The sequence below is a fragment of the Gymnodraco acuticeps genome, unplaced genomic scaffold, assembly GCF_902827175.1.
Source record: "Gymnodraco acuticeps unplaced genomic scaffold, fGymAcu1.1, whole genome shotgun sequence".
Classification (NCBI taxonomy): Eukaryota; Metazoa; Chordata; class Actinopteri; order Perciformes; family Bathydraconidae; genus Gymnodraco; species Gymnodraco acuticeps.
Genome location: NW_022992177.1, coordinates 797972 through 822701, shown reverse-complemented (window position 1 = coordinate 822701; position 24730 = coordinate 797972). Strand labels below are relative to the sequence as shown.

The following is a 24730-nucleotide window of genomic DNA, read 5'->3' as shown; positions in this document are numbered from 1 at the left end:
TAAAGTGGTGTTAATATGTGGAGATTATCCTGCGTAAAAAAACTTGTGTTGGCCACAATGCTTATTTTCTGCATTAGACGGAAATTCAATAAGGAAATCCTGTTGCTTTTTGACGAGAGAACCCTTGAGATGCTAGACTTCAAAAATACGTCAATACTGCACCTTTCTATAAGTGAAGGCGGTTGTTTTAAAACCTGAGATGTGATTGTTTGGTCTCCAGGCTCGATCCAGAGAGACGGAAGTGAATGAGCCGTATGTGCCAGGCGTGCGCAAACCAGAGTACAGGACTGCATACCACGACGTCATACAATTTTACTCCAAGAGCAGTAGTTTCCTGAAACTCATGCAGGTGAACGGGAAGCTGGCTTGTGACAAAGACGCAACGGTGCGTGCTCAGTACATCATCGATGGGACGGAGTTGAAGGACGACCAGGAGATCCTCCAAATCTTTTACCTGGTAAGACTCGTGTAATAAGTTATGAGGTACTGTCAGTATTAGCTCATTGTAATTACCAGTTTTGCAAAGATCATCTACATGTTGCTAGCTTTTTGCTTGTAGCTGAAGCACACTTACAGACTGGGAAAGTTAGTTGCAAAATGTCATGGGTTTGTTTGCGCTGTTGTCTAGTCGGACAGTCTTTTGTTTTTCTAATTGAATATCTGACTGAACTTGAAAGACTGTAGGATGCATTGCAAAACTATATCTAATGTAATTATTGAATTGATCTGCCTGCGTCATGTTTCTTCGTAGGTGATGTCCAGGGGTGGAATTGTTCAGCATGGCAGTCTCCCAGTTGCTGTTCAACCGGAAATTGGTAATAACAACTGCTACTTAAACTAAGATGGGCATCAAAATGGATTAGTCTGGTCATGATTGTATTTATATTATTGTCAGCAGATGCCAATCACAAGGTAGCCACGCCCAAATGCACAACCTACTTCATTGTCTATTTGACTCTAAATGGGATCATAATGTACATCATTTAACATCATGATGTATTAAAGATAATTAAAACTACTCAATTAAACCATAAACTCATAAAGAATATATTTACCAAATTATTATATCAGGGACTTTTTTTTCATAGACTTCTATGCATTCAGAGTTTTTGCAACCAGTGGAGTCTCCACCTGGTGGGCATTTAAAAAGAAGAAATATGTATGTGCCTATTGGTACCTACATTAGCATCAGGCTACTTCCGCAGGTTATTATATTATGTTAGTTGAATGAGAAGAGTACATTATTTGTGTTTGCTTATTGTGATGATTTCATATGTAATTTATTTTTCTCTCTGTGTGTCATGCTTCAGTCAACAAAGGAGAGTTGTCTGTGCCACTGCGTCAGGTTACAAACCTGGCACCTTTTGCCCAGGTGGTCGTTTATACTGTGATGCCCAAAGGGGAGCTTGTGGCCGATAGCATGGACTTCCCAATCAGTCTCTGCCTCAATAACAAGGTATTCAACTTCATGGTTTAAAGTCTTTACCATACAGTAGGTCTTTACTTCTTCACTTCTTTTGGGCTGTCAAACTAATGCTTCCCCACCTCGGTGTCTTCCCTGCAGGTGTCTCTGAGGTTCTCCTCTCTCCAGGAGCTTCCAGCAGAGAAGACCACGCTCACCCTGCAGGCTCACCCAGGCTCCATGTGCTCCGTCAGAGCCATCGACCAGAGCGTCCTGCTGCTACAGAAAGAGCAGGAACTCACTGTTGACTCGGTATGAAACCATATCATATCTTTACGCACACCTGAGCATGATGTTTTTAATGCTTAAAACAAGGCATGGATTTAAAAGGAGCTAGAAGTTAAAATAGTATAGATAGAAAACAAGGATTCTCATTACGCAACATACGGTTGCACAACCAAATGTCGTTGTAGCCTAGTCCATTATGCTAGACATGGAAACCCGATGGAACAGAGAGAAAGAAAACGTTACAAATCGTCCTAGTTAACATTTATTTTGCTTCCTCTTAATACTGGAGTCAAGTGCAATAGCATGATATTGGATGATAGTATGATATTGGATGATACTACAGTATAGCCCCTGAAATATCTTTTGAATTGATCAGTAATGATTGTCCTTGATCTGACTGTAAATCATTCTAATACACTCTACAGAATCGGTAAATGCAATGACTTTCTGCTAAAGATAACATTCAGATCAGTTCTTTTCATTTATAAGTTAACAGTTTTTTAACATAGAGCTTACATTTTTAACACTTTTTATAGCCTACAGTTTTCACAGAAAGATTCAGCAGAGCTGACCTGTGGAGCTGTGTAGCTACTGACTATTCACACTACTTATCTTGAGAAATCAGTCTTTTGTTTTCCCGCAAACTAACATAAATTGACCAGTTATAGAAACAAAAAAATCAAGTTGTGATCTCCAGATAAAGGCATTACAAATACCTTTTTTCCACTGTCAGCTGCCAGATCCACACTGCAGGTCTTTTTTTATTTGAACTTAAAAGGTCCCATGACATGGACATTTCTACTGATCATAATTCCATTGTTGAGGTCTACTAGAATAGATTGACATTGTTCAATGTTCCAAACTCACATTGGTTTCTCATACAGCATCTCTGTATAGTATTGTGTGTATTCACTCTCTGTCCTAAACGGCTTGTTGGAGCTCCTGCCCTCCCCTCCCTAAGGACCTTTACTTTTTTTTAAGATGATTTAAAAGGAAAAAATATGTTGTATTAGGAACATGATGATGATGTTGACCTCAACTTGGACTGATCTTTACCTTCTGCGTAAACTGATGACTTACCCTGACTCATGTGTGTTTTTATGCAGGTGTACAGCCGGTTGCCTGTGCAAAAGCTCTCAGGATACAGCTATGAGCTTGCAGACGATGAGTTCAATCCCTGCGAGTTTCATCCAGTACCAAGGCCTGGAATGAGGCCCTTTAATAGTCGCCCATACTACTTTCCAGAGAACGATCAGAAGAATGACGTCTACAACATTTTTAAAGTGAAACATGTCATTTTTTTATTGGTTTTAAATAATGGGCTGTAGATATTGAGATTGATAGATATAACATTAATTTTGAAGGAGAAAATGTATCCTTTTGTAATTTCTGTCAGGGTCATTTAAAACGGTGTGGCTGCGTTATAAATGTGTGACCAATCATATACAAAATATGACTTCATATTTTGCATGTTAACTAATAATCTCTCTCTTTCCCCTTCTAGGGAATCGGGATCAAAATTGTGACCAACTCCGATATTAGAAAACCTATTGACTGCTATCCATGGCACTATTTCGAGAGTATGTTTTATAGTTTGCTACTGATATTGTCCATTCTTATTGACAGTAGGGGAAGAAATATAATATACTGTACACTATTACAGCACTGATTCTTGAGGTAAGTTGCAAAACAAGTTTTAAATACAACCCTTATTTGAATGTGGTATATTTATTAGACAAAGGAATGAGCCAATTAATCAGGTAAGGGAACACCTTTTTTGATAAAAACACTTTTTAGTACAATTGATTTTTTTAATTCATTTCCTAACTTGATTTTGTCAACTCCGTCAGATACACCTGACATGCCATTTGTATTAAATGAATTCAACAAGAGTTCTTAAATATCTGATTATGGTGTTTATATAATCCATAATCTAAGGCAAAAAATATCATTGTATGACATTTGGCTGATGTTATTATATATAAACACATTTAACAAAGAGTAGCAGTTATTTAACAAAATTACAAAAACCTTCTTCTGACGGTCTTGACAAATTACTGATTCTGATGAACACTTGCTATTAGAATTATTAATTAAAAATATTATAAAAACACAAATTCACATTGACTTTTTATGAAGTGTCAAATGTGATTTAACTATTACTTTCATTTCATATTTATATTTATGCATTTATAGCATTAATAAACACTTGTTCTTGGCTGACATGGAGCTACGTTTTGATGACGACATGTCACGCATGTGTTTTTGGGTACAGAGTCTAGCAATCTGATAAAGATTCCAATGAAACAGAAACTGTTGTGTACCTTATCTCAATCAGAGGTGTTTTGCGCCACAGCAGACGCAGAAGTGGAAGGGGATGTGCCAGCAGTGGCGTTTTTGTATATGTACAAAAGTGATGGGGCACGAACCACTTAGATATAAACTTCTGGTGCTTTTTTAAACACGTAAAGAAATTGCTGTAGGCTATCCATGGTTCCGATAGAGAGGGGGGGGGGGGGGGGGGGGACAGACACTCATAACCGAGGTCACAATATCAATCGATCCAGCAGAGCAATAGGCTCTGTGCACAAGATGGCGTCTATCATAGGCAAAACACAGAAGGTCAACAAAAGATATGACATAAAATAACTTACCAAAGCTGAAGTAGATGGTCAACTTCATTCATTTTCTTTCCGTTTTACTGATTTTAATCGCTATACTCTGCTCTCTCTCGTCTCCTCTTCACAACTACTATTTTCGCGGCACACGTACTTACAGCCAATCAGCTCTCTGAATTATGAGATGACGTTTGGTAGGTATGTCAGCACACTGCCCCATGGTGATTATTTTGTTGCCGCACACATTGAATAGAAAAATACTCTGAGCATGCGCAGTGTAGTTTTTACAGCACCCATTCATTTTGACAGCAGAGAGAGGGGCTAGATCGGGGCTTGTCCCACATCGCTCAACACGGCTCAATAGGCACACTGTTGACACTAATTGGAATAACGCAGATTAAAACAGCAATGTAGAGACGAATCAGATGACTAAACATGATCTTAAAATATATTTTTATATTGTTTTTGCATATGTTTTTAATTCATATTTGCATTACCTTCTGCTGACACTAGGTGGTGCTTAATTCGATTGTTGTTTTTTTATTTGTGTGTTCCCAGGGCTAAACTCTCCAACCATGGCCATGGCAAGTCCAGGTGGTGAAGTGAAGCAGAAGAAAGAGACTCTCAGGACATTCTTCCCTGAAACCTGGATCTGGGACCTAGTTTCTGTGGGGTAATAATAACAACATATATGAATAGGAAGAAAAAATAAGACATTTGTGACTTTCAAACGTGCGTGTGAGCAAACACATTACGTTTAACAGGCATTTTTCTTACTGACATTCAAGGTGCCCAGTGAAATAAAGCTAATGACACAAATGTGTTACAGTCATTCATGGTGCCCAGTGGATGTATCCTTATTACTCTTTTTCTTGTGCCGCTATCATCATAATTCAAATGGATCCAATACTTTGGTGTATGACTAAATACCTGCAAATCTAAGCCCCAGAAGTACTTTTCACCTGTGTTATTGCTTATTAGCTAATTTTGTTGAGAAAGTTGTGCCCAGACAAAGCCTGATATTCCAACTTTGTGTTTAACTTCAGACAGAGGCTAACATTTGTAGTTTTTGACTTAATATCTTAGCAACTACTGGATGTTTTATCAGGATGTTTTGTATTTACTAAACAACTTTAACAAATGATACATGCTAATAATGAACGTGGTTAACATTATACCTGTTTGATATTAGCAATTTAGCATTGACAGTGTTAGCATGCTGATGTTAGCATTAACTCAAAGCACTTCACAGAGCTGCTAGCATAGCTGTCGACCTTTTGTTTTGTTAGAAGTTGTTTTCTTGGGCAGGAATGAAGTTCCATTTCAACCAAATGCACTATTTATTGATCATTTCAGCTGTACTAAAGAATATTTACACTGAAATATACTGAGCACTTAAATCTCATGTGCAGCAGCAATGCATGGAATTTGCTAAGCATATGTATTTTTTTGTGCTACTTTTTGATTTGACTCTTGCTTGCTTGTTTGTTTGAACAGAGACAGTGGCTCAGTGAACGTGGAGAAGACGGTCCCTGACACCATCACTAAGTGGGCAGCTGGAGCGTTCTGCGTCTCATCTGTGGGCTTCGGCGTGGCGCCCAACGTGGCGCTTGTCGCCTTCCAGCCGTTCTTTGTCAGTCTCACCCTGCCCTACTCGGTCATCCGAGGGGAGGTGTTTACACTTAAAGCAACAGTCTTCAACTATCTCTCCAAGTGCATTATGGTAAATATTCTAGCTGTTGCAGATGTCATTGATTTGAATGGATACACGTAGGACTGTGGATAGGGTAGTCAAATTGTCTTTTTTAAAACGTTGTTTTTACATGTTTAGTTTAGTTTATTTGTTTATTGTGTCGTGAAAAGTCCCCATTAATCAACTGTCACAAAAAACAGTAAATGTGGCAGCTTTAGCCAACATTGCTAATTTCCAGCTGTTGTCCCCGGCCAGATGATAATGGGCATGTATTTTATATATTTTTATTTCTGATTATGTTTGTCTTTGATTGTGTCTGCAGGTTAAAACCACTCTGGCTGATTCCGACCAGTACACCTCCATAAACTGCGACGGCTGCCAGTACAGTGTGTGTTTGTGTGGGGAGGAGAGCAGGACTTTCTCGTGGATTGTAACTCCAACCACCCTAGGTACTGATGGCTGGCGCATTCCGTTTAGAAACATGAACATGTTATTGCAAATTATACAGTATGAGGCAGTCAGGGTTTTTTTTCACGTAGTTTCCATATATTCTTTGGTGGTCGGTGGAAAGAGCTTAATTCTTTTTACAGGACATTAAAACGACAGTTCGGCCTTTTTGACCATTTAAAGCTCCTGAAAAACCATGATTAGAAGTATTGCTTAGTAACATTAGATTTGTAAGACTAAAAAGAGCACTAAAAGTGAATATATGCTGTAAAAACATCCTTATTGATTTTGAATCCACCTATTAATCCACCTTTTTAATTAAACTCCTGATAGTTCAAAAACATGTGACATCACATTTGCTAAGTGACGAGTGAAAAAAATCACAGAAAGAAATACACCCAAAAATCTCTCATCTGAAATATCCATAATTATTTTGTAATTTGTCATACATAGGGTGTTAATTAAGATTCAAATTCTGATTGAAAAAATATAAATTATAAGGTTTCTAAATATTTTTGGGGAAATTGTTTCAAAACTACAAAAACAACATCCATATTGGAGATAGTATAATAATGATAATCATGAAACACTTTGTTGTGGCTTGAAGTAGTGATGTCTAGAACACTAAAACACTAATATGGTCCTAATGTGTAAGCTTCAATGCTCTTTTTTGGGGCACCTTGGCACCATTACGTTCTGGATTTGAATTTAATATCTGTGCAAGATATCAGCTTTCAGCTTCAATAAAAAAATGTCTGACTGTTTGAGATATTATTCATTGTATTGAATTTATTTATTCAGATGGAGCGCAATAATAAGGCAGCAAATGGGGATTAATGAGGGTGAATAACACGGCGAAACAGTGGGAGGAAGGAAACCGGACAGGAGGTGTGGAGGATAATGAGTTGGGTTGAAAAGCAGACAGGAAACTGTTTCTGCCTCCGTACACACAAAGTGACAGGGTGACAGGAAGCGCTAATCAATACGACTGTATGTGTACCCACAGGTCAGGTGAATCTGAAGGTCAGCGCTGAAGCCATGAAGACTAACAAACGGTGTGGCAACGAGGTGGCAACTGTCCCCGACATGGGCAACATCGACACGGTGGTCCGCACTCTGCTGGTGGAGGTGAGTCTCTGTCAAACACAACACACCGGAGAAACAAGGTGGCATGAGCAGAAGAGTTTGACTACTGATATGGACAATATTTTCATTAATATTTGGGGAAATTACCTATTTTAGGGATTTGAGAAGAATGAACCATCTGAAGCTGCAGACCATGTTTGGTAGTGTGGTTGCATCTGAAGAGCCTTCTCTAAAGAGGAATTTATATATACTTAAAATACTTAATAATATAATTTGTTTTATCATTAGTCAACACAAATGTATTACCCTGTTATATTTGTTATTTGGCTTTGTTGTGTCCAGTCTTTTTGATGAATGATAGTGGCAGTTTTTTATTTTCCCTGTTTATGGCACGTTGGCCATTTCTTTCTACTGAAGACGAAAATCGTAAATGTACTTTATTTAAAGGGTCCCTATTATGCTCATTTAAATATTTGTATGTTGTGCCTCTACACTGTGTTTAATGTTCAAAAAGGTATATATCTTTCTCATACTGCACCCTTTTTCACCCTCTGTCTGAAACCAGCAAAAAGACTCTTTCCAAATCAGCTTGTTGCTGTAGTTTAACATAACTCAGACAAAGTCATGGTCAATAATGTTGGGACTATTTCCAACGGCGGATTATCCACGTTTGGTTTACTAGTTTAGGTCAGCTGGACGATGAATGTTATTTAGTTTTGGGAATTAGTCCAAATTAACTGTTTGTGTTGATGAAGGAACATGGTGCCCAAGGCAACAGCATTTCAAATTGATTAATTGTAATAGTTTTTGCACCCCGAGGAATAACTTGTATTAGAAGCTGGATACACACACAGATTGCACTTGTTACAATGCTTTCCAGTTTTCCTGTGGTATATCTTCAACCCAATCTCATTCTCTTTGTCTCTGTCTCCACCAGGCTGAAGGAACACCACAGATGGTCAGTCATAACGCTCTCCTCTGTCCTGCAGGTGAGCACACACACAACCTGTGTATCAGCGTCTGTAATGTGAAGCCTCTGGGTTAACGGCCATCTTGATTATCTCTCATTCTGTCATGGTGTTTAGAGTCGGAGAGGTCCTGATAATTTATTCCGGTAAATTACTCTGACCTACTAATTCACCTTTCCGAAGTTATTGAGTCTATGTAAGGTTGCTGCTTGGCTCAGATCCACCAACGTCAGCAAGATCTCACCTCTATAACCCCCCGAAGAACCAGGTTCAATTAACTGCTGTTTCAATTCAGACAACTCTTTTTTAATCTGTTTTAAGCGATCCCGAAGGATTTTGATATCAGTAAATGGAGTGTGCTCCTACCTAAGTGTGTGTGGCAGGGTGCAGTCTTACCTTTTAAGCAGGAGAGGAGAGCACAGGTGTCTTTTAAAGTATCCCAATCCAACTGGTGGGATTCAGTTTATTTGAAGAAAAATAGGTCCAACTAATACAGGGTTTTTACCTTCTCTCTTTACAACATTATAATCATCCTAACAAAATACCGTGCTGTGATCATGTTCAAATGAAACTTTAATTCACAGTCTTACATTTATTACCAAAATGTTTTAATTTCAACTGCCCATTTCAGTTGTGACATTTTAAAATTCTCCCGATAGAATTTAGAGGTATTTCCTCGTAAAAAGACCGGTGACAATAAAAAGCGCATTCAACTTTTTCATTTCACCAACTCAATTCACATCAGTTTCATACCGTTTTTTCCGACACAGACGGCGGATTAACACTCAAAAACCCATACCTGTCCGCAAAATTCGGGGGACAAGATTTCCCCACAGGTAGCGGTATTTATAATATTCATACACTTTTTCCGACACAGATGGCGGATTAACACTCAAAAACCCATACCTGTCCGCAAAATTCGGGGGACAACATTTCCCCACAGGTAGCGGTATTTATAATATTCATACACACATCTCTCATCAAATCATTCCACTCAGCCAACAACCAAGAAATTCGAGAGATATTTACCCCGTCTGACAGAACCTTACCGAGAGCCAGTTACCCAGCTCTGAAGCACACAACCTGCCGGGAGAGAGTCTACCAGGGGTTCCCCCCCTCCTCCTCTCTCTGTGTGTCTCCTCTAAAAAAAACAGTCTCTTTATGCTAAAAAGACTGGATCGAAAACCCAAAAAACAAACTCCTCCTCTACACCTAATTTGTGAAGAACTGCGCATGTCCTATAATGTACAAGGCTGAACATGCCTCAACATGTTCCATAGCTTTATGACATAAGACTCACCTTCTCATGTTAGTGTGAAAAGGACATGAACTATTTTTGACCTCTGTATTTCTCCCTAAGCCCGGAGCCCCCCTCCCTGTGCACCGCTGCCACAGGAGAGGAAGAAAACTCAACCTAAACAAACCACTTTGTTTTGTTTATACTGTAACTATAGAAAAACCTAAAATATGAAGCATTTTCATTGTGGGTTATACAAGAATATAATTGATTATATTTGATTATAACTAACTTTCGTTTTTAAATATTAAACATACTATGAAAACTCACAACATCTTCTTTTCAAAACGCAAAGTTCTCAAATAGCAACAGAAAAAAATTGTAAGCATAGATACATATTCAAAAACCGTCAAGAAGCATTCTCATTATGGGTTTATACAAGAATATGATTGATCATGTATGATTTATAATTAACTTTCGTTTTTAAGTATTCACTTCATACGATGATCTCAATTAACTTTCGTTTTAAGTATTCACTTCATATGAAGATCTCAACAATGGAGACCAGAGTCAGGGTCAGGAGTTGAGTTTGAGGGATGATAAAATGTTATCTGCACCTCATTCATTGTTCAGAAGCCTTTTGTGTTTGTCGGATCGATTGTGTGAAATAGTTGACCATGTTAGAACAAAAGCATAACAGCTGTATACGGTTGCTAAACTAAATACACAGAATCAATACAACCCTACGTTGTTAGTGTTAAAAACATTCATCACTAAGAAACCATGAGACTATTAGCTTTGCGTAGAGACTCTCTAAAACTCACTAATGAACATTTTACATGTTGTTTTTAATCTTTTTTTCGTTGTTAATCCATTCAAAAAGAATGCCAAGCTATTGCTTTATGTGCGGTTAAATGCTAAGCTAATTAGCTGCTGCTTTAAGTTGCATTACATTACATTACATTACATGTTACTTGTTAGACGCTTTTATCCAAAGCGACTTACATACTCAATACTGTGGAGTGTGGACAATCCCCACAGGAGCAATTTGGGATGAAGTGTCTTGCCCAGGGACACAACGACATGCTGACTGCAGTGGGGTTTGAACCTGTTTGAACCTGTGCTCCCCTTATCCCAACACCAAGGCTCTAACCACTGCGCCACACGCCTCTATACAGGCATTTTTTTTCAAGCTGGGAAAGTTGTTTTTTTAACCTTTTTTTTCTTTTGTTCTGTTCTTTGTTTCCAGAGGGCCCTGTGGAGAAGACCATTTCCCTTCTGTTGCCCGAGATGTTTGTGGCTGGATCCGCCAGGGCCTCTGTCTCTGTACTGGGTCAGTCACACAGTCTCTCTTGTCTTTTTTTCAACTCTAGTTATCAATACTTGCGATTTACCAGCACATTTCTCCTGTATTTTTAATAGTGCTGTCAATCAATAACAACATTGTATCATGTTTATCACAATAATAATCTTAAAAGTTTAAAATAATAGTTTCTACTTGTATTTTGGCGGGAGATAAAACAAATAGAGATGTGGTGGCATGACAAACTGGTGAAAGAAATCAGATTTTGTAACTTTAACAAGATTTCTGAATTACTGACCTTGTCATGGAGAGCTCTCCTGTCTGTACTTTATATGTAGCTTGTCCAGATTCATGGTAAACATCTGTGCTGAAAATACAGGAGGAAGTTTGGGTCAAACTTGGTTTTTTAAACGCGTTACGGTTTTCAGATTAATTATGGTGTTTACGTTGTTTCACCCTCCAACCTGCGAAGAATGAAATGTTGTGCGGGTGTTATATTTGTCCTGTTGCTCCTGCAGGGGACCTGATGGGCCGGGCCATGAAGAACCTGGACAAGCTCCTGGCCATGCCGTACGGCTGCGGGGAGCAGAACATGGTGCTGTTTGCGCCCAACATCTTCATCCTCAACTACCTGAAAAGCACAGAACAGCTGACCAAGGACATTCAGGAGAAAGCCACACGCTTCTTAGAGAGCGGTGAGTGCCATCTTTGACAGACAGTGAAAGTGGAAAATAGTTCACAAGGTGTTGCATCAGACAGTAGATCCCTATGTTACATGAATGTCACCTCATTCATCTTGAAAAAAATGAAAAGTTAGTCTAAATCTCGTCTCCAAGTATTATAAATGCTGTTCTGACATCTGATAGGCCGTCAGACTCTTGATGTATTATTTAAAGCAGCCTGCTGGGATTGTATCATCGTCTCACCAGCATGTGAAACAACTGGGCCTCACCAGTGTAGCCCCCCAGCACTCTTCTTCTTTTGTTTTTGTCTGTCTGCAAAGCTGACTTTTTCGTAAATGTGTGTGTGATTGTTGCAGGATATCAGAGGGAGCTTAACTACAAGCACGACGACGGCTCCTACAGCGCCTTCGGGAATAGCGATATATCTGGAAACACCTGGTCAGTAACCCCTCCTCAACATCTGTAACAACATGATGATTAGGATAAAGCTAATGACTTGTAATAGCCCTAACATTTTCTATATTTGTTAACAGCTGATGGCAAAACCAGTGTCATATATTTTAATTAAGAAGATCTTTTGTGCCTTATTTTGTAATTTATTTTTTGTTGGGATATAGCACAACACAACTGTTTTAATTAGAAGAGGCATTTTTATCATTACTATTTTAAAATACATATTCTGTTCTATGATGTGTCATTTATACATTTTAAATTATTAAAAAACCAAGACGGCTGTACAAAGAAATAACAACCAAATTGAAAGAAAATACATTTGAAAGGTGCAAAGTAAATTAGATGAAATATTTAGGAATAAGACAAAATAGTAACATTAATACAAATAATAAATATAATTTATATAATACAAAAATAATAATAATACAAATGATGTGTTTTTAATTCCACCGATACAGAAAGCACATTTGGAAAGGAGAATAGGAAATGTTGGGACAGTGTGAGTTTGAGGGAGCTTTCACTGGCCTTTTGTTGGGAGTCCCCAGTAAAGAGGCCTTTTTCTGGGCAGAGCATATACACAAAAGAATACTAGACCTTGCAATTTTCCACATTTCTTTTTTAAACGTGGATTTTCCCCTTTCTGTCAGTGAGGTGTGTGTTTGTGGTGAGCAGGAAGTAGGGCTCTCAAGTGTGTAATTGAATTAGAATTCCAAACAGAGATTGGGTGGAATGGTCTAATAAACTTGAAAAAAAGGGCTTAAAATGAATTTTATTATAGATTTCTTTCCAAGCTACTGTTATCAGCATCTTATATGAACATTTGCACATTTGGTTATGTGTAGATTTTTTTCATTACTCTTGGAAATACAGCTGCGGGAATGTTTTTTGAGTATATGACAACATGGCAATAATCTCCTTTAACAGACAATTTGGTCAAAGTAGAGATTAGCAGGGTTGACCAATACTGAAAGACAAAATGCTTAGTAATGTAATGTATCTATTATTGTGAACATTTCTTGACGCATTACATCTGAAATACAACATTACAATTAGGGATGTCACATTACCACATTAATGCTCCCGATGTTTAAGTGTCGGGAAGTTGTCGAAATTCCTGACAACAATTCAGAAATCATGTTGTATGAAAGTGAAAAACCCTCTTACCACTTGCATTTCTTTATTATAACCGTTACCGCACATGTATTTGTTTTATCCCCCCCCAAACATTCCAAGTAAATACTAATATTTAAATTAATGTGATTAATCACAGATTATTATTGTGATCACCACAATTACATTTTTGAATCTATGTACAGCACTAATCAAAATATAATATGTGGATATTTTACTTCCCATCGTTATTCTGGGCTCCGAGGAAGGGTTCATTTGGGGGTAACTGAACACAGGCCCACTTGGTTGGATTTGTTTATAAAGACTTTGTGTTTGTATCCTTCCAGGCTGACCTCTTTCGTGATGAAGTCCTTTGGCGGGGCGAAACCGTACATCTTTGTGGAAGACAAGCACATTCAAGAAGCCCGGAGCTGGCTCTCCAAGCTCCAGCGGCCTGACGGCTGCATCCAATCTGTGGGGAAACTCTTCCACAACGGCATGAAGGTGACAACATCAGTCTGAAACTTGGACATTTTAGCTGGGAATATAGGGTTTCACATCATCTGCCTTTAGTCGTTTAGAGCTTTGCGTGGGTGATTTTCTTCCTATAAGACCTAAACCAGAGAATTAATTCAATGTGAGGAGAAAATTGCATGTTGTCTCTGAGAGCTGTGTGCAGGGAGGGATGATAGCCCCAGGCCTGCCTGCAAGCAGCACACCCTAACAGCAGAGGAAATATCCCAAACTGATTAGTTCTAGCCTATCCAACTACAACATTTCATGAAGCCAACTAACACCAAAATAAATGAAAGATGTGTGGCAGATGCCGGTACCTATGTGTTTTGGAAAGTAGTTGTATTGGATAAAAAGCTCTGAAAATAGATCATTCTCAATGTCAGCTGATTACTGTATTGAGCGAAGGATTATTCTCAGTCTCTCTCACACACACACACACACACACACACACACACACACACACACACACACACACACACACACCACACACACACACACACACACACACACACACACACACACACACACACACACAGAGATTCCCATCTAGGAAGTTCTTCAGCATTAGCTGCTGAATACATGGCACATTCACCGTGTAACACCTTTAATACATTTTGAACATCTAACTTAATCATACACTTTAAATACCGTAACCCTTCTCACTTTCATCACAAGAAGGGGGTTTACTTTGGATGCAAATGAGATAAGGTTTGTTGTTATAAAGAACTGCAGCCCCGGTTTTCTTCTGGCCCAGTCAAATGTAATGTTGTAGATAGAAAAGGGTTTACTACGTTAAATAAAATAGTGTTGAGTGTAAAGAATCCCACACCTGTTTAGTGCAGCTTTTGCAGGATCCTAGAAAGTAAATATTGTATTCAACATAACTGCAATAGCAACTTGTGTGCCATGTTCATGCATTTTTTAGTTCTTTAAGTTGCCAGTAATGACAGTGACATGAATAAAAGTGTGTTTTCTGACTGTTCCTCCTGTGATGTTTCTAACAGGGAGGAGTGAGTGACGATGTGTCTCTGACGGCCTACATCACAGCTGCCATGCTGGAGCTCGACACAAACACCTCCGTGAGTCTCGGTCACAACTCGAACTCTGATGAACTTTCATTGTTGATATCCACCTGTTGCATTCCTGATTTTAAATGTTATCATATGATGTTCGTCTGATAAGTGCTTGTACTGCAACAATGATACATTTACTGTAAATATTCTGCAACCTGGATCCTTTAGATTAATTATTAAGTCAAACACTAAAAATAGTTTTCATGCCCTGGTAAATATTAAAACTTTGGGCTATTTGCTCCCATAACTTCTCCTCTTTCAGACCATTTTGAGAGCAAAACATCCAAAATACACAGGTGTTTATTTGTGTCTAACTTTGTATATTTCTTAGTGTGGATTTCTCTTTAATTCAACACAAATGTGGCAACTTGTCATTTAAAAAGGAATATCTTATTGTAAATAATTAACAGGGGAAAAAGTAAATGTTGATCTATTACTTAAAGTGTTCTTTCAGAGATGTGTGTTTGTGTTCTTTTTGACTCTTCATCTTGAAATAGGCTGTGGTTGAATATTTCCGTTCAAATGACTTCAAATTCGTATACAAAATGAATATGGTTCATTGTTGTGGTTGACAGTTCTCGCCCTCCTTTATATTCTGCTGCTCATTGTTTCCTCTGTGTGGGTGCTGGGTGTGTGACAGGCCCCCGTGGTGCAGAGGTGCCTGAGCTGTCTGAAGGCATCAGTGGACTCCCAGCTAGAAGAAAACCTGTACACCACCGCGCTGCTGTCCTACACCTTCACTCTGGCTGGAGACGAGGAGATGAGGATCAAACTCATCACTTACCTGAACCAGAAGTCCAACACGCAGGGTAAGACGGCAACATCTGAACCTCAGTTAATGCTAGACCTCTGATAACACTGTTTCATATCAATGAGACAGTGAGACATTTATCAAAATGTTTTACTAAAGCTGAATTTGTAGCATGACATAGTATTAAAAAAAACTGTGAAGTTCAAATAGCAATTCAATATTGAACGAAATCAGCATAACTGTTCAAATGGAAGTGCTGAAAGGAAGCAGATGTTGTAGTGTAAGCCTTGAACACATTCATATTTCTCTTTAACTACTTTAATATTCCTTTACGTCAGATTGCAAGTAATTGTTAAACGTAAGTGACATTTTAGTTAAAGTGGAAAGCCTGAACTCTGCCCTGAAAGCAGTTTTTTCAAGCAATGAAGGCAGTTGAAAAATAATAACATTTATCTTTAAGAAATAAACTGTTAAAAATTAAATGTTGGAATAATAGATTTCTTTTTTGTCAGGATATTGTTGTTATTTTAATACAGATTCTAGCCATAAGAGGCAATAAGACTGAACAGATAAGCGCAGATTAAAATGCATTTGTAGTCACAAGAAAGACATAGAATAGACAATATAGCTTTGCCGATATCTGTGTTGATAGGTAATAGATTAAGAGCGGTGAATCATAGAAACAGGAAGCGCTCAAACGTTTGTGTGAGTGTATCTAATTTAGCAGTGATTCCATGTCAGCCACAGCTTGTTACAAAAAACATGACTGATAGTGTGTTTAACAAACTTAAACTAGCTTTATTAAATGTCAGGTCTTTGGCAGGAAAAACATTTTTAATCAATGATTTTATCACTGAGCACAATCTCGATTTTATGTTTTTAACAGAAACTTGGATTGAACAAAATAACAGTGCAGCTGTTCTTATCGAATCAACCCCTCCCAACTTTAGTTTTATGAGTCAGGAAAGAATGCATAAGAAAGGAGGTGGAGTTGCTATTCTGTTCAATGATTCCCTTCAATGCAGGAAGACATCTTATGGAAACTTTGATTCTTTTGAATATGTGGCCCTTCGGCTGAAATGCTCCTCTCGAGCTCTGTTCCTAAATATCTATAGACCACCCAAATACTGTGCAAGCTTTTTTGATGACTTTACTGAACTGCTGTCTATAGTGTGTATTGACTTTGACCGTCTAGTCATTGTTGGTGATTTGAACATCCATGTTGACAACCCCCAGGACAGAGGGGCTAAAGAACTGTTTTGTGTTCTTGATAGCTATGGACTGACTCAGCATGTGACGGAGCCCACGCACAATAAGGGGCACACTCTGGACTTAATTATCTCAAAGGGTCTGAATATCTCTAAGGTTGTGGTGACTGATGTTGCACTCTCTGACCATTCCTGTGTTTTCTTTGAGAGCTCTATTTCTGTTCACAAAAATGTTCAAAAAGAGGTAACCACAAAGCGATATTTAACTGAAAATACTAGGGAAATGTTTACTCAGAATTTCTCTTCCACACTTGCCCCTGCCAACATCTCAGTAAATGAGCTAGTAGATCATTTTAATTCAAAAATTCAAAATGTTATAGATGCCATTGCTCCAACTAAGGTAAAGGAAGTGTCTGGCAAGAAAATATCTCCATGGAGAAAGGCCATGACCGTGAAAACAGAAAAAAGAGAATGTCGAAAAGCTGAACGCAGGTGGCGAAAAACAAATCTCCAGGTTCACTTTGAAATCTATAAAGAGAGACTTGGCCTTTATAATTTGGAATTGAAAAACGCACGACAATCGTTCTTCTCTGACATCATTACCAAAAACAAAAACAACGCACGTGCCTTGTTTGCTACCGTCGACAGACTAACTAACCCCCCAGTGTCAGTAGCCTCTGAATTTCTATCCACCAGGGCGTGCAATGATTTTGCCTCCTTTTTCACTGACAAAATTCAGAAAATCAGACAAGCAGTCAGTGCCTCTGCATCAGGAACAGCAAATGTGTTGTCCCTATCTCCACTTAACATCAATTCAGACATCATGACACAATTCCATCAGATTAATGATAAAAACGTAGAGGACATTATTCAACTTCTGAAATCCTCTTCTTGCTGCCTTGATATTATTCCAACAGGATTTTTCAAAGATGTTTTGCCTTGCATGGCCTCAGATCTACTTCATATAGTAAACAAATCTCTTCACTCAGGTATTTTTCCACAGGCCCTGAAAACTGCAGTCATTAAACCGCTCTTAAAAAAGAATAATCTAGATGCTTCAGTAATGAATAATTACAGGCCCATATCAAACCTCCCATTTCTAGGTAAAATCATTGAAAAAGTTGTTTTTCAACAGTTGAGTAATTTCTTGCATTTAAATAACTGTTTTGATGTGTTCCAGTCAGGCTTTCGTCCAAACCACAGCACTGAGACTGCTCTTGTAAAGGTCTTTAATGACATCCACTTAAACACAGACAGTGGCAGAACTTCAGTGTTAGTATTATTAGATCTCAGTGCTGCGTTTGACACTGTTGACCACAGCATATTACTAGACCGACTGGAGAACTGGGTGGGACTTTCGGAAACAGTTCTGAATTGGTTTGAATCCTACTTAAAGGACAGAAACAACTTTGTTTCTATAGGTAAATACACATCTGAGTTGACAAATATGACATGTGGGGTTCCTCAAGGCTCCATCTTGGGGCCTCTTCTCTTTAACATCTACATGCTACCACTGGCTCAGATAATGAAGAACAACAAAATAAGTTACCATAGCTATGCAGATGACACACAAATTTACGTAACAATTTCACCAGGAGACTATGCTCCAATTCAAACACTGAGTAAGTGCATTGAACAAATCAATGACTGGATGTGTCAGAACTTTCTCCAATTAAACAAAGATAAAACTGAGGTAATGGTTTTTGGAGCCAAGGCAGAACGTATAAAAGTTAGCGCTGAGCTTCAGTGTGCAATGTTCAAAACAACAGATAAAGCCAGAAATCTAGGTGTAGTCATGGACTCTGACCTGAGTTTCAACAGTCACATTAAAACAGTTACTAAATCAGCCTACTATCACCTAAAGAATATATCTAGGATTAAAAGACTAATGTCACAGCAGGATTTGGAAAAACTTGTCCATGCTTTTATCTTCAGTAGACTCGACTACTGCAATGGTGTCTTCACAGGTCTCACTAAAAAATCTATTAGGAAGCTGCAGCTAATTCAGAACGCTGCTGCTCGAGTCCTCACTAACACTAAGAAAGTGGATCACATCACTCCTGTTCTGAAGTCTTTACACTGGCTTCCTGTGTGTCACAGAATAGATTTCAAAATACTGCTGCTGGTTTATAAAGCACTGAATGGTTTAGGCCCAAAATATATTTCTGACCTCCTGCTAAATTATGAACCATCCAGATCTCTCAGGTCTTCAGGGACTGGTCAGCTTTCTGTCCCCAGAGTCAGAACTAAACATGGTAAAGCAGCGTTCAGTTATTATGCTCCAAATATCTGGAACAAACTCCCAGAAACCTGCAGGTCCGCTGCAACTCTTACTACTTTTAAATCCAGGCTGAAGACTTTTCTTTTTGTCGCTGCTTTTAATTGAACTATTCATATCTTAGACTGCACTGTAACTTTTATCCATGTACTTTTTTCTTTTAATGTTTAATTGCACTGTAACTTTTATCCATGTATTTTTTCTTTTAATGTTTATTTTATTAGCTTTTCTTTTTAATGACTGATTTTAAATGCCATTTTCTTAATCTCTTTCATTTTTTGTAAAGCACTTTGAATTGCCTTGTGTTGAAAAGTGCTATATAAATAAACTTGCCTTGCCTTGCCTTGCCTTCTGTTTGAAGTGCAACGAGAAATCAAAACTCACCTTGAAGAAAACATGAATGCTTTTAGTTTTTAGAACATGCAGTTCAGCCTCCATTAAGGATTATCCACCTTAATTTAAAAAACATTGCCAAATGACGATTAAAAGTTATCTTACAAAGCCTAGCATAGCGAGCTAGTGCACAGGGTCGGTCATTGCTTACCTTCTAAAGCAGGGATGTCAAACTCAAGGCCCGGGGGCCAAATCCGGCCCGCGACTTCATTTTATGTGGCCCCACAAGAGCTTGCAAAAAATATGATATGTTTATTATACGGTTACATGCTACTTTACAGAGGCACATTGCCCATAAACTACATGTCCCACAATGCATCTCAAATTTGACTTTTTTTTCTTCAAAATGTCGCTTTTTTTTAATTTTCACATTTTTTCCAGAATGTGGCTTTTCTTTTTAAAACATTTCGTGACATTCTCACTGAAGAGACTTGCAATTATTTGCCCTAGACTTCTGCTTAAGTTTCAGACGTAGTTAATTATGAAGGTATTACCCTATCCGATAATAATCCAATGCAGAGGCAATAATGTCATATAATACATTATTTTATATATGTTAAATATTTATATATGTATTTTTATATAGTCTTAAAGTTACAACCGTTCTAAAGGATGAATCCACTGTTCTGATTGACAGGTGGCTCCCGTCACTGGGACAGAGCCGGGACTTCTGGGAAAGGCCTGGACTCTCTGGAGGTGGAGATGACCTCCTACGTCCTGCTGGCTCTGCTCTCCGGTCCGGCCCTGCCAGACTTCGGCCTGGATTACTCCTCCAGCATCGTGCGCTGGCTGGTCCAGCAGCAGAACCCGTACGGGGGCTTCTCTTCCACACAGGTAACACACATCACACACAGGTGGCTTATGGGAAAACTCTTCTTAGTGACACCTGGCGTAGCAACGTAAAAATCAGCTGTTGTCTAGAGAGAGATAAGTGAGGCAACAATTGCATACAAAAATAGTAATTAGTATATTAATCTTGCTAAAATCTGTTAATGCTTGCAATGATGGCACCCTCCGAATGAGTGAGCACCACTCAACTATAATACGTAAGGTAAAACACCCACAGACCAGGTGCCCGTTATAAAACCCTAGACATATACTCTATTACTATTTTTGAGGGGTTTCTCAAAATGTTGACCTGATGACAGGTACTTTTACTTTACCTGAGTTTTCTACTCGAAGCAGACGTGGTACTTTTACTCCTCTCTATTTATCTGACAGCTTAAGTTACTAGTTACTTGAACACACACATTATAAGCTAATATAGGTTAAGATATTCAGCAGCAGAATACAAAATGATTACTATCAGTCACCATTTAACACCTTGGCTACAATAATATTGGGATCAAAATATACTTAAGTAAGATCTTGAATGCAGGACTTTTACTTGTAACAGAGTATTTTTACAATTGAGTATCACTGCTTTTAATTATAGTAGCCTATAAACAACAACAAAAAGTATAAATTCCGAGTACCTCTTCCATTTCTTCCTGACAACCCCAGGTCAGTTTGTTTCTCTTCCCACAGACTCCAGAAAAACTAACACTTCATCCTATAACTTGTTTGTTTTTAACATGTAATCCTGATGTAGTGTAGATCTCGATAAAAACATATTTTAAGGTTACATTTAAAACACCTTCAAACCAACATTTCTGTTCCTCCTGTAACCCCTCCGTCCCTCAGGACACCGTGGTGGCCCTCCAGGCCCTGGCTAAGTACGGCGCGGCCACCTACAGCGCAGAGGGCAGCACGAAGGTGACGGTGACCTCGCTGGGAGGCCTGAACACAGAGTTCAGGGTGGATCAGAGCAACAGGCTGCTGTACCAGGAGCAGAAGCTGAGCGAGGTCCCCGGAGAATACACCATCAGGGCCCAGGGCCAGAGCTGCGTCCTGGCACAGGTACGGGGCATGGGTGTATAAAGATAACTGGATACTGCGTCGGAGGAGGGGCCTCCTTCATTCCTATGAGAGTTGCTCAGTGGCGCATGGAGCCCAAATGGTCTGATGCTCTCGAGAGCAAAAGTCCCAAATGACCCATCATGCCCGCCTGTCGAGAGCAAAGTGCCCGTATGTACGCTCATAGAGCATGCGCACTTGAGTTCTCCTTAAGCCCCGCCCCCGATCTCCCTCTCTCTGCTCAGTAGAATAGAGAGAGAAAATCAAACTGAATTCAGGTTTTAGCGAATGTACACATTTTAAAACCCTAATGATTCAAATATGGGCTATACAAGTGTTCATACTGGTTTGTTTATTTATTTATTTATTTTTAAATGATCTGCTGATTTACAGACATCTCTTTCCCAATGTAAGTCAATGGGGAAAAGTAATATTGGGCCCAATGATGCAGAAGTTGTAGAACCACAGTTTGGCCACTACGAATATTTGCATGAGCGTCTGGCGCACTTGGGTACTGGGGTCTTGGTACGGGGGCCTCGAAGGACGAGAAAAAGAAGAGCCTCGCGACACAAAGGGCTAAAATTGACGTAAACTAAGAAGTAAAAGCAGTATATGATATTGTAATGCTACAGATGTGTTTTTTATTTTAAGTTACTGAAATATTTGATCAAAGCGTATTGTTCCTTTGTACTGTGTATTGACTGTGATGACCTGTCTCTCTCAGATTTCCATGCACTACAACATCCCCCCTCCCCCCGACTTCTCTGCCTTCAACATCACCACTAACACCAAGACCAAGTGCAACATCAAAAGGCCCCAGCTCATCCTCTTTGTGCATGTCAGGTACAGTGTGTGTGTTAGCTGTAATAGAGATTGGAAACCTTTTAGTTTCAGTAATACAGTGAAGGAAATAATAATTTGATCCCTTGCCGATTTTGTAAATTCACCCACTTACAAGTAAATGAACAGTCTATCATTTTAATGGTAGGTTTATTTAATCCAGAAATGTACATCATATAAGATAAATAAATGTATTTGCTGTGGGAAATAAGTATTTGATCCCCTTGCAACAAACAAGGATTCTGGCTCCCACAGACCGCTTACAGAAGTCCTTTTCCTTTAAAAAAGACTCCTAATATCAACTTGTTACCTGTATAAAGGACACCTGTCCACAGAATCAATCAATCAGATTCAAACCTCTCCACCATGGGACATGTTTTGCAAGGGGATCAAATACTTATTTCACACAGCACATCAATGTTTATCTTTTAGTTAATGTCAATTTCTGGATTTTCTTTTTGATATTGTGTGTCAAAAAGTGGGCAAACTTAAAACATTTGCAGGGGATCAAATAATTATTTCTTCCACTGTATATGTTGGTACAAATATTGTCGCAAATATTCAATCATACCAAAAAAACATCTCAATGCTCCTTGAACTGTAAAAAACAAAGTTAGTTATCGTGTGTGTGTGTGTGTGTGTGTGTGTGTGTGTGTGTGTGTGTGTGTGTGTGTGTGTGTGTGTGTGTGTGTGTGTGTGTGTGTGTGTGTGTGTGTGTGTGTGTGTGTGTGTGTGTGTGTGTGTGTGTGTGTGTGTGTGTGTGTGTGTGCGTGTGTGTGTGCAGGTACCAGGGCAGGAGAGAGGAAACCAACATGGTGATCATCAACATCAAGCTGCTGTCTGGATACATTCTGGATAAGAGCTCCCTGGAGCTGGTAAGTTCTTCCACTGAATAGCACATGTTTAGATACTTTAATACACATGTAGTCTGTGCAGTACTAGACTGTAGCAAATTCATACTACATAATATATTTTTATATTGGTGTATACTGATGGCTGTGTGTTCTGTGCTTATTTTTAGCTGAAGAGCGACCGCTCAGTGAAGCGTGTGGATCTGGACGAAGGATACATCAACATCTACTTAGACGGGGTAGGAAGCACCAACTGTGTGCCTCAGATATGCATGAATTAATCCTTTATTTTATATCATTTATTTAAACCATTACGACCTGTGTGCAGAGCTTGTGATAAAGTAAATAGTAAAGTATGAGTTTGTTCTTTTGTGGTTGCAGTTGAAAAAGGACGAGACGCTGATATACAGTGTGACACTGGAGGAGGATGTTCCTGTCAGGAATCTGAAACCAGCTGTGGTCAAAGTCTACGATTACTACCAGACAAGTAAGAGCTTCATAGTTACTTAGTTTGTAATGTATGTGATGCTCAGTTTCTTTAAGTTAACTAAATGTACGGAAGCCCTGAGAGGCAAGATTTATTATTTTTTCCCCTTGTGATCCATTTTATAATTTGGATTTATATTGTTTTCTCGCCTGTCTTTATGAGACAAGAACACTTTATAGAAAAGGTATGCTATGAAAATCTTTCAAAGATAAACAATATTAAAATGTTGTCATTTGTGAAAACGAGGTGGAAATTAATTTTGCCAGAACGATTTTTCATCTTTTTCGATCCATAAACAGATCTTTTAACTAAAAGCACTCGTGTTTTCTTTAACCTGAGTTTTTTTCCAAGAACTCTAAAAACAGGGAGCATATACCTGAAAGGAAACATGTCTGATTCATATGGTTCACTTCCTGCCTCTTGAGCCCAAAATAAGAATAACAACAACACATCCTAAAAATGTTTTATCCTGGCCAACTTTTAATTTCACCTGGTAAGACTTCTGTCACAGATAAAATAAGAAATAGAAACGTAAAACATTTTCCTAGCAAAGGTTTTCCTAAGTCATAAAAACAGCAAAGGGAAAACAAATGTTATTACTAACTTCTCATGGCTTCCAAACAACGACACAGTATTTCCTCCCTCGTATTACTCGCCCTGTTTCTGATGTTTGTGTTGATATTTGCAGGTGATGAGGCGGTCACTGAGTACAGCTCCCCCTGTGCAGAGTAAGTAACATTGTTAAGATCTGTGATGACTTCATTCTTACTGTTGTGCCAAGTGGAACTCAAAACTAGGGTTTCTGTAAGTGTCGTATTGAAACGGTAAATGTGTAGTCCACAGGTAAATAACACAACGTTTTCTCTTCCAGGTGACGTCATCAACGAGCTGTAACTCACTTGGCAGAATCAATGCGTCGGAGAAAGAAACTTCTCGATGTTCATTTTTTTTCTTAGACTGTCTTCATTTGTTTTTACTCCTTTTAACTGTTTTAGCTTTGTTTTATTGAGTGAATTCCACCTTTTTAGGAACAAAAATGATAATACATTTAATTTCCAAGCGCCTTTTCAGGTGCTCAAAGGCACTTTACAGTGGTGATAAAACGAGATATAATACAATAAAAAAATATTAAAACAGCAACACATATTA

General features: G+C 38.6%; 1 protein-coding gene across 1 annotated transcript in view; it reads left to right on the top strand.

Moving 5' to 3' along the window:
* The window catches only part of LOC117538925 (alpha-2-macroglobulin-like), a 35380-nt gene extending 10650 nt beyond the window's left edge, over window positions 1–24730 (top strand). The window contains exons 12-36 of the mRNA XM_034204905.1: window positions 221–457; window positions 752–815; window positions 1311–1456; window positions 1565–1714; window positions 2797–2973; window positions 3195–3270; window positions 4867–4981; window positions 5806–6031; window positions 6324–6450; window positions 7455–7576; window positions 8472–8523; window positions 10989–11072; window positions 11561–11737; window positions 12082–12163; window positions 13636–13792; window positions 14809–14883; window positions 15518–15686; window positions 20145–20341; window positions 21191–21406; window positions 22128–22246; window positions 23028–23118; window positions 23265–23333; window positions 23476–23581; window positions 24270–24309; window positions 24453–24730. Of these exons, the coding sequence (XP_034060796.1) occupies window positions 221–457; window positions 752–815; window positions 1311–1456; window positions 1565–1714; window positions 2797–2973; window positions 3195–3270; window positions 4867–4981; window positions 5806–6031; window positions 6324–6450; window positions 7455–7576; window positions 8472–8523; window positions 10989–11072; window positions 11561–11737; window positions 12082–12163; window positions 13636–13792; window positions 14809–14883; window positions 15518–15686; window positions 20145–20341; window positions 21191–21406; window positions 22128–22246; window positions 23028–23118; window positions 23265–23333; window positions 23476–23581; window positions 24270–24309; window positions 24453–24456 (3078 nt within the window). The 3' untranslated portion in view covers window positions 24457–24730. The remainder of the gene's footprint in view (window positions 1–220; window positions 458–751; window positions 816–1310; window positions 1457–1564; window positions 1715–2796; window positions 2974–3194; window positions 3271–4866; window positions 4982–5805; window positions 6032–6323; window positions 6451–7454; window positions 7577–8471; window positions 8524–10988; window positions 11073–11560; window positions 11738–12081; window positions 12164–13635; window positions 13793–14808; window positions 14884–15517; window positions 15687–20144; window positions 20342–21190; window positions 21407–22127; window positions 22247–23027; window positions 23119–23264; window positions 23334–23475; window positions 23582–24269; window positions 24310–24452) is intronic.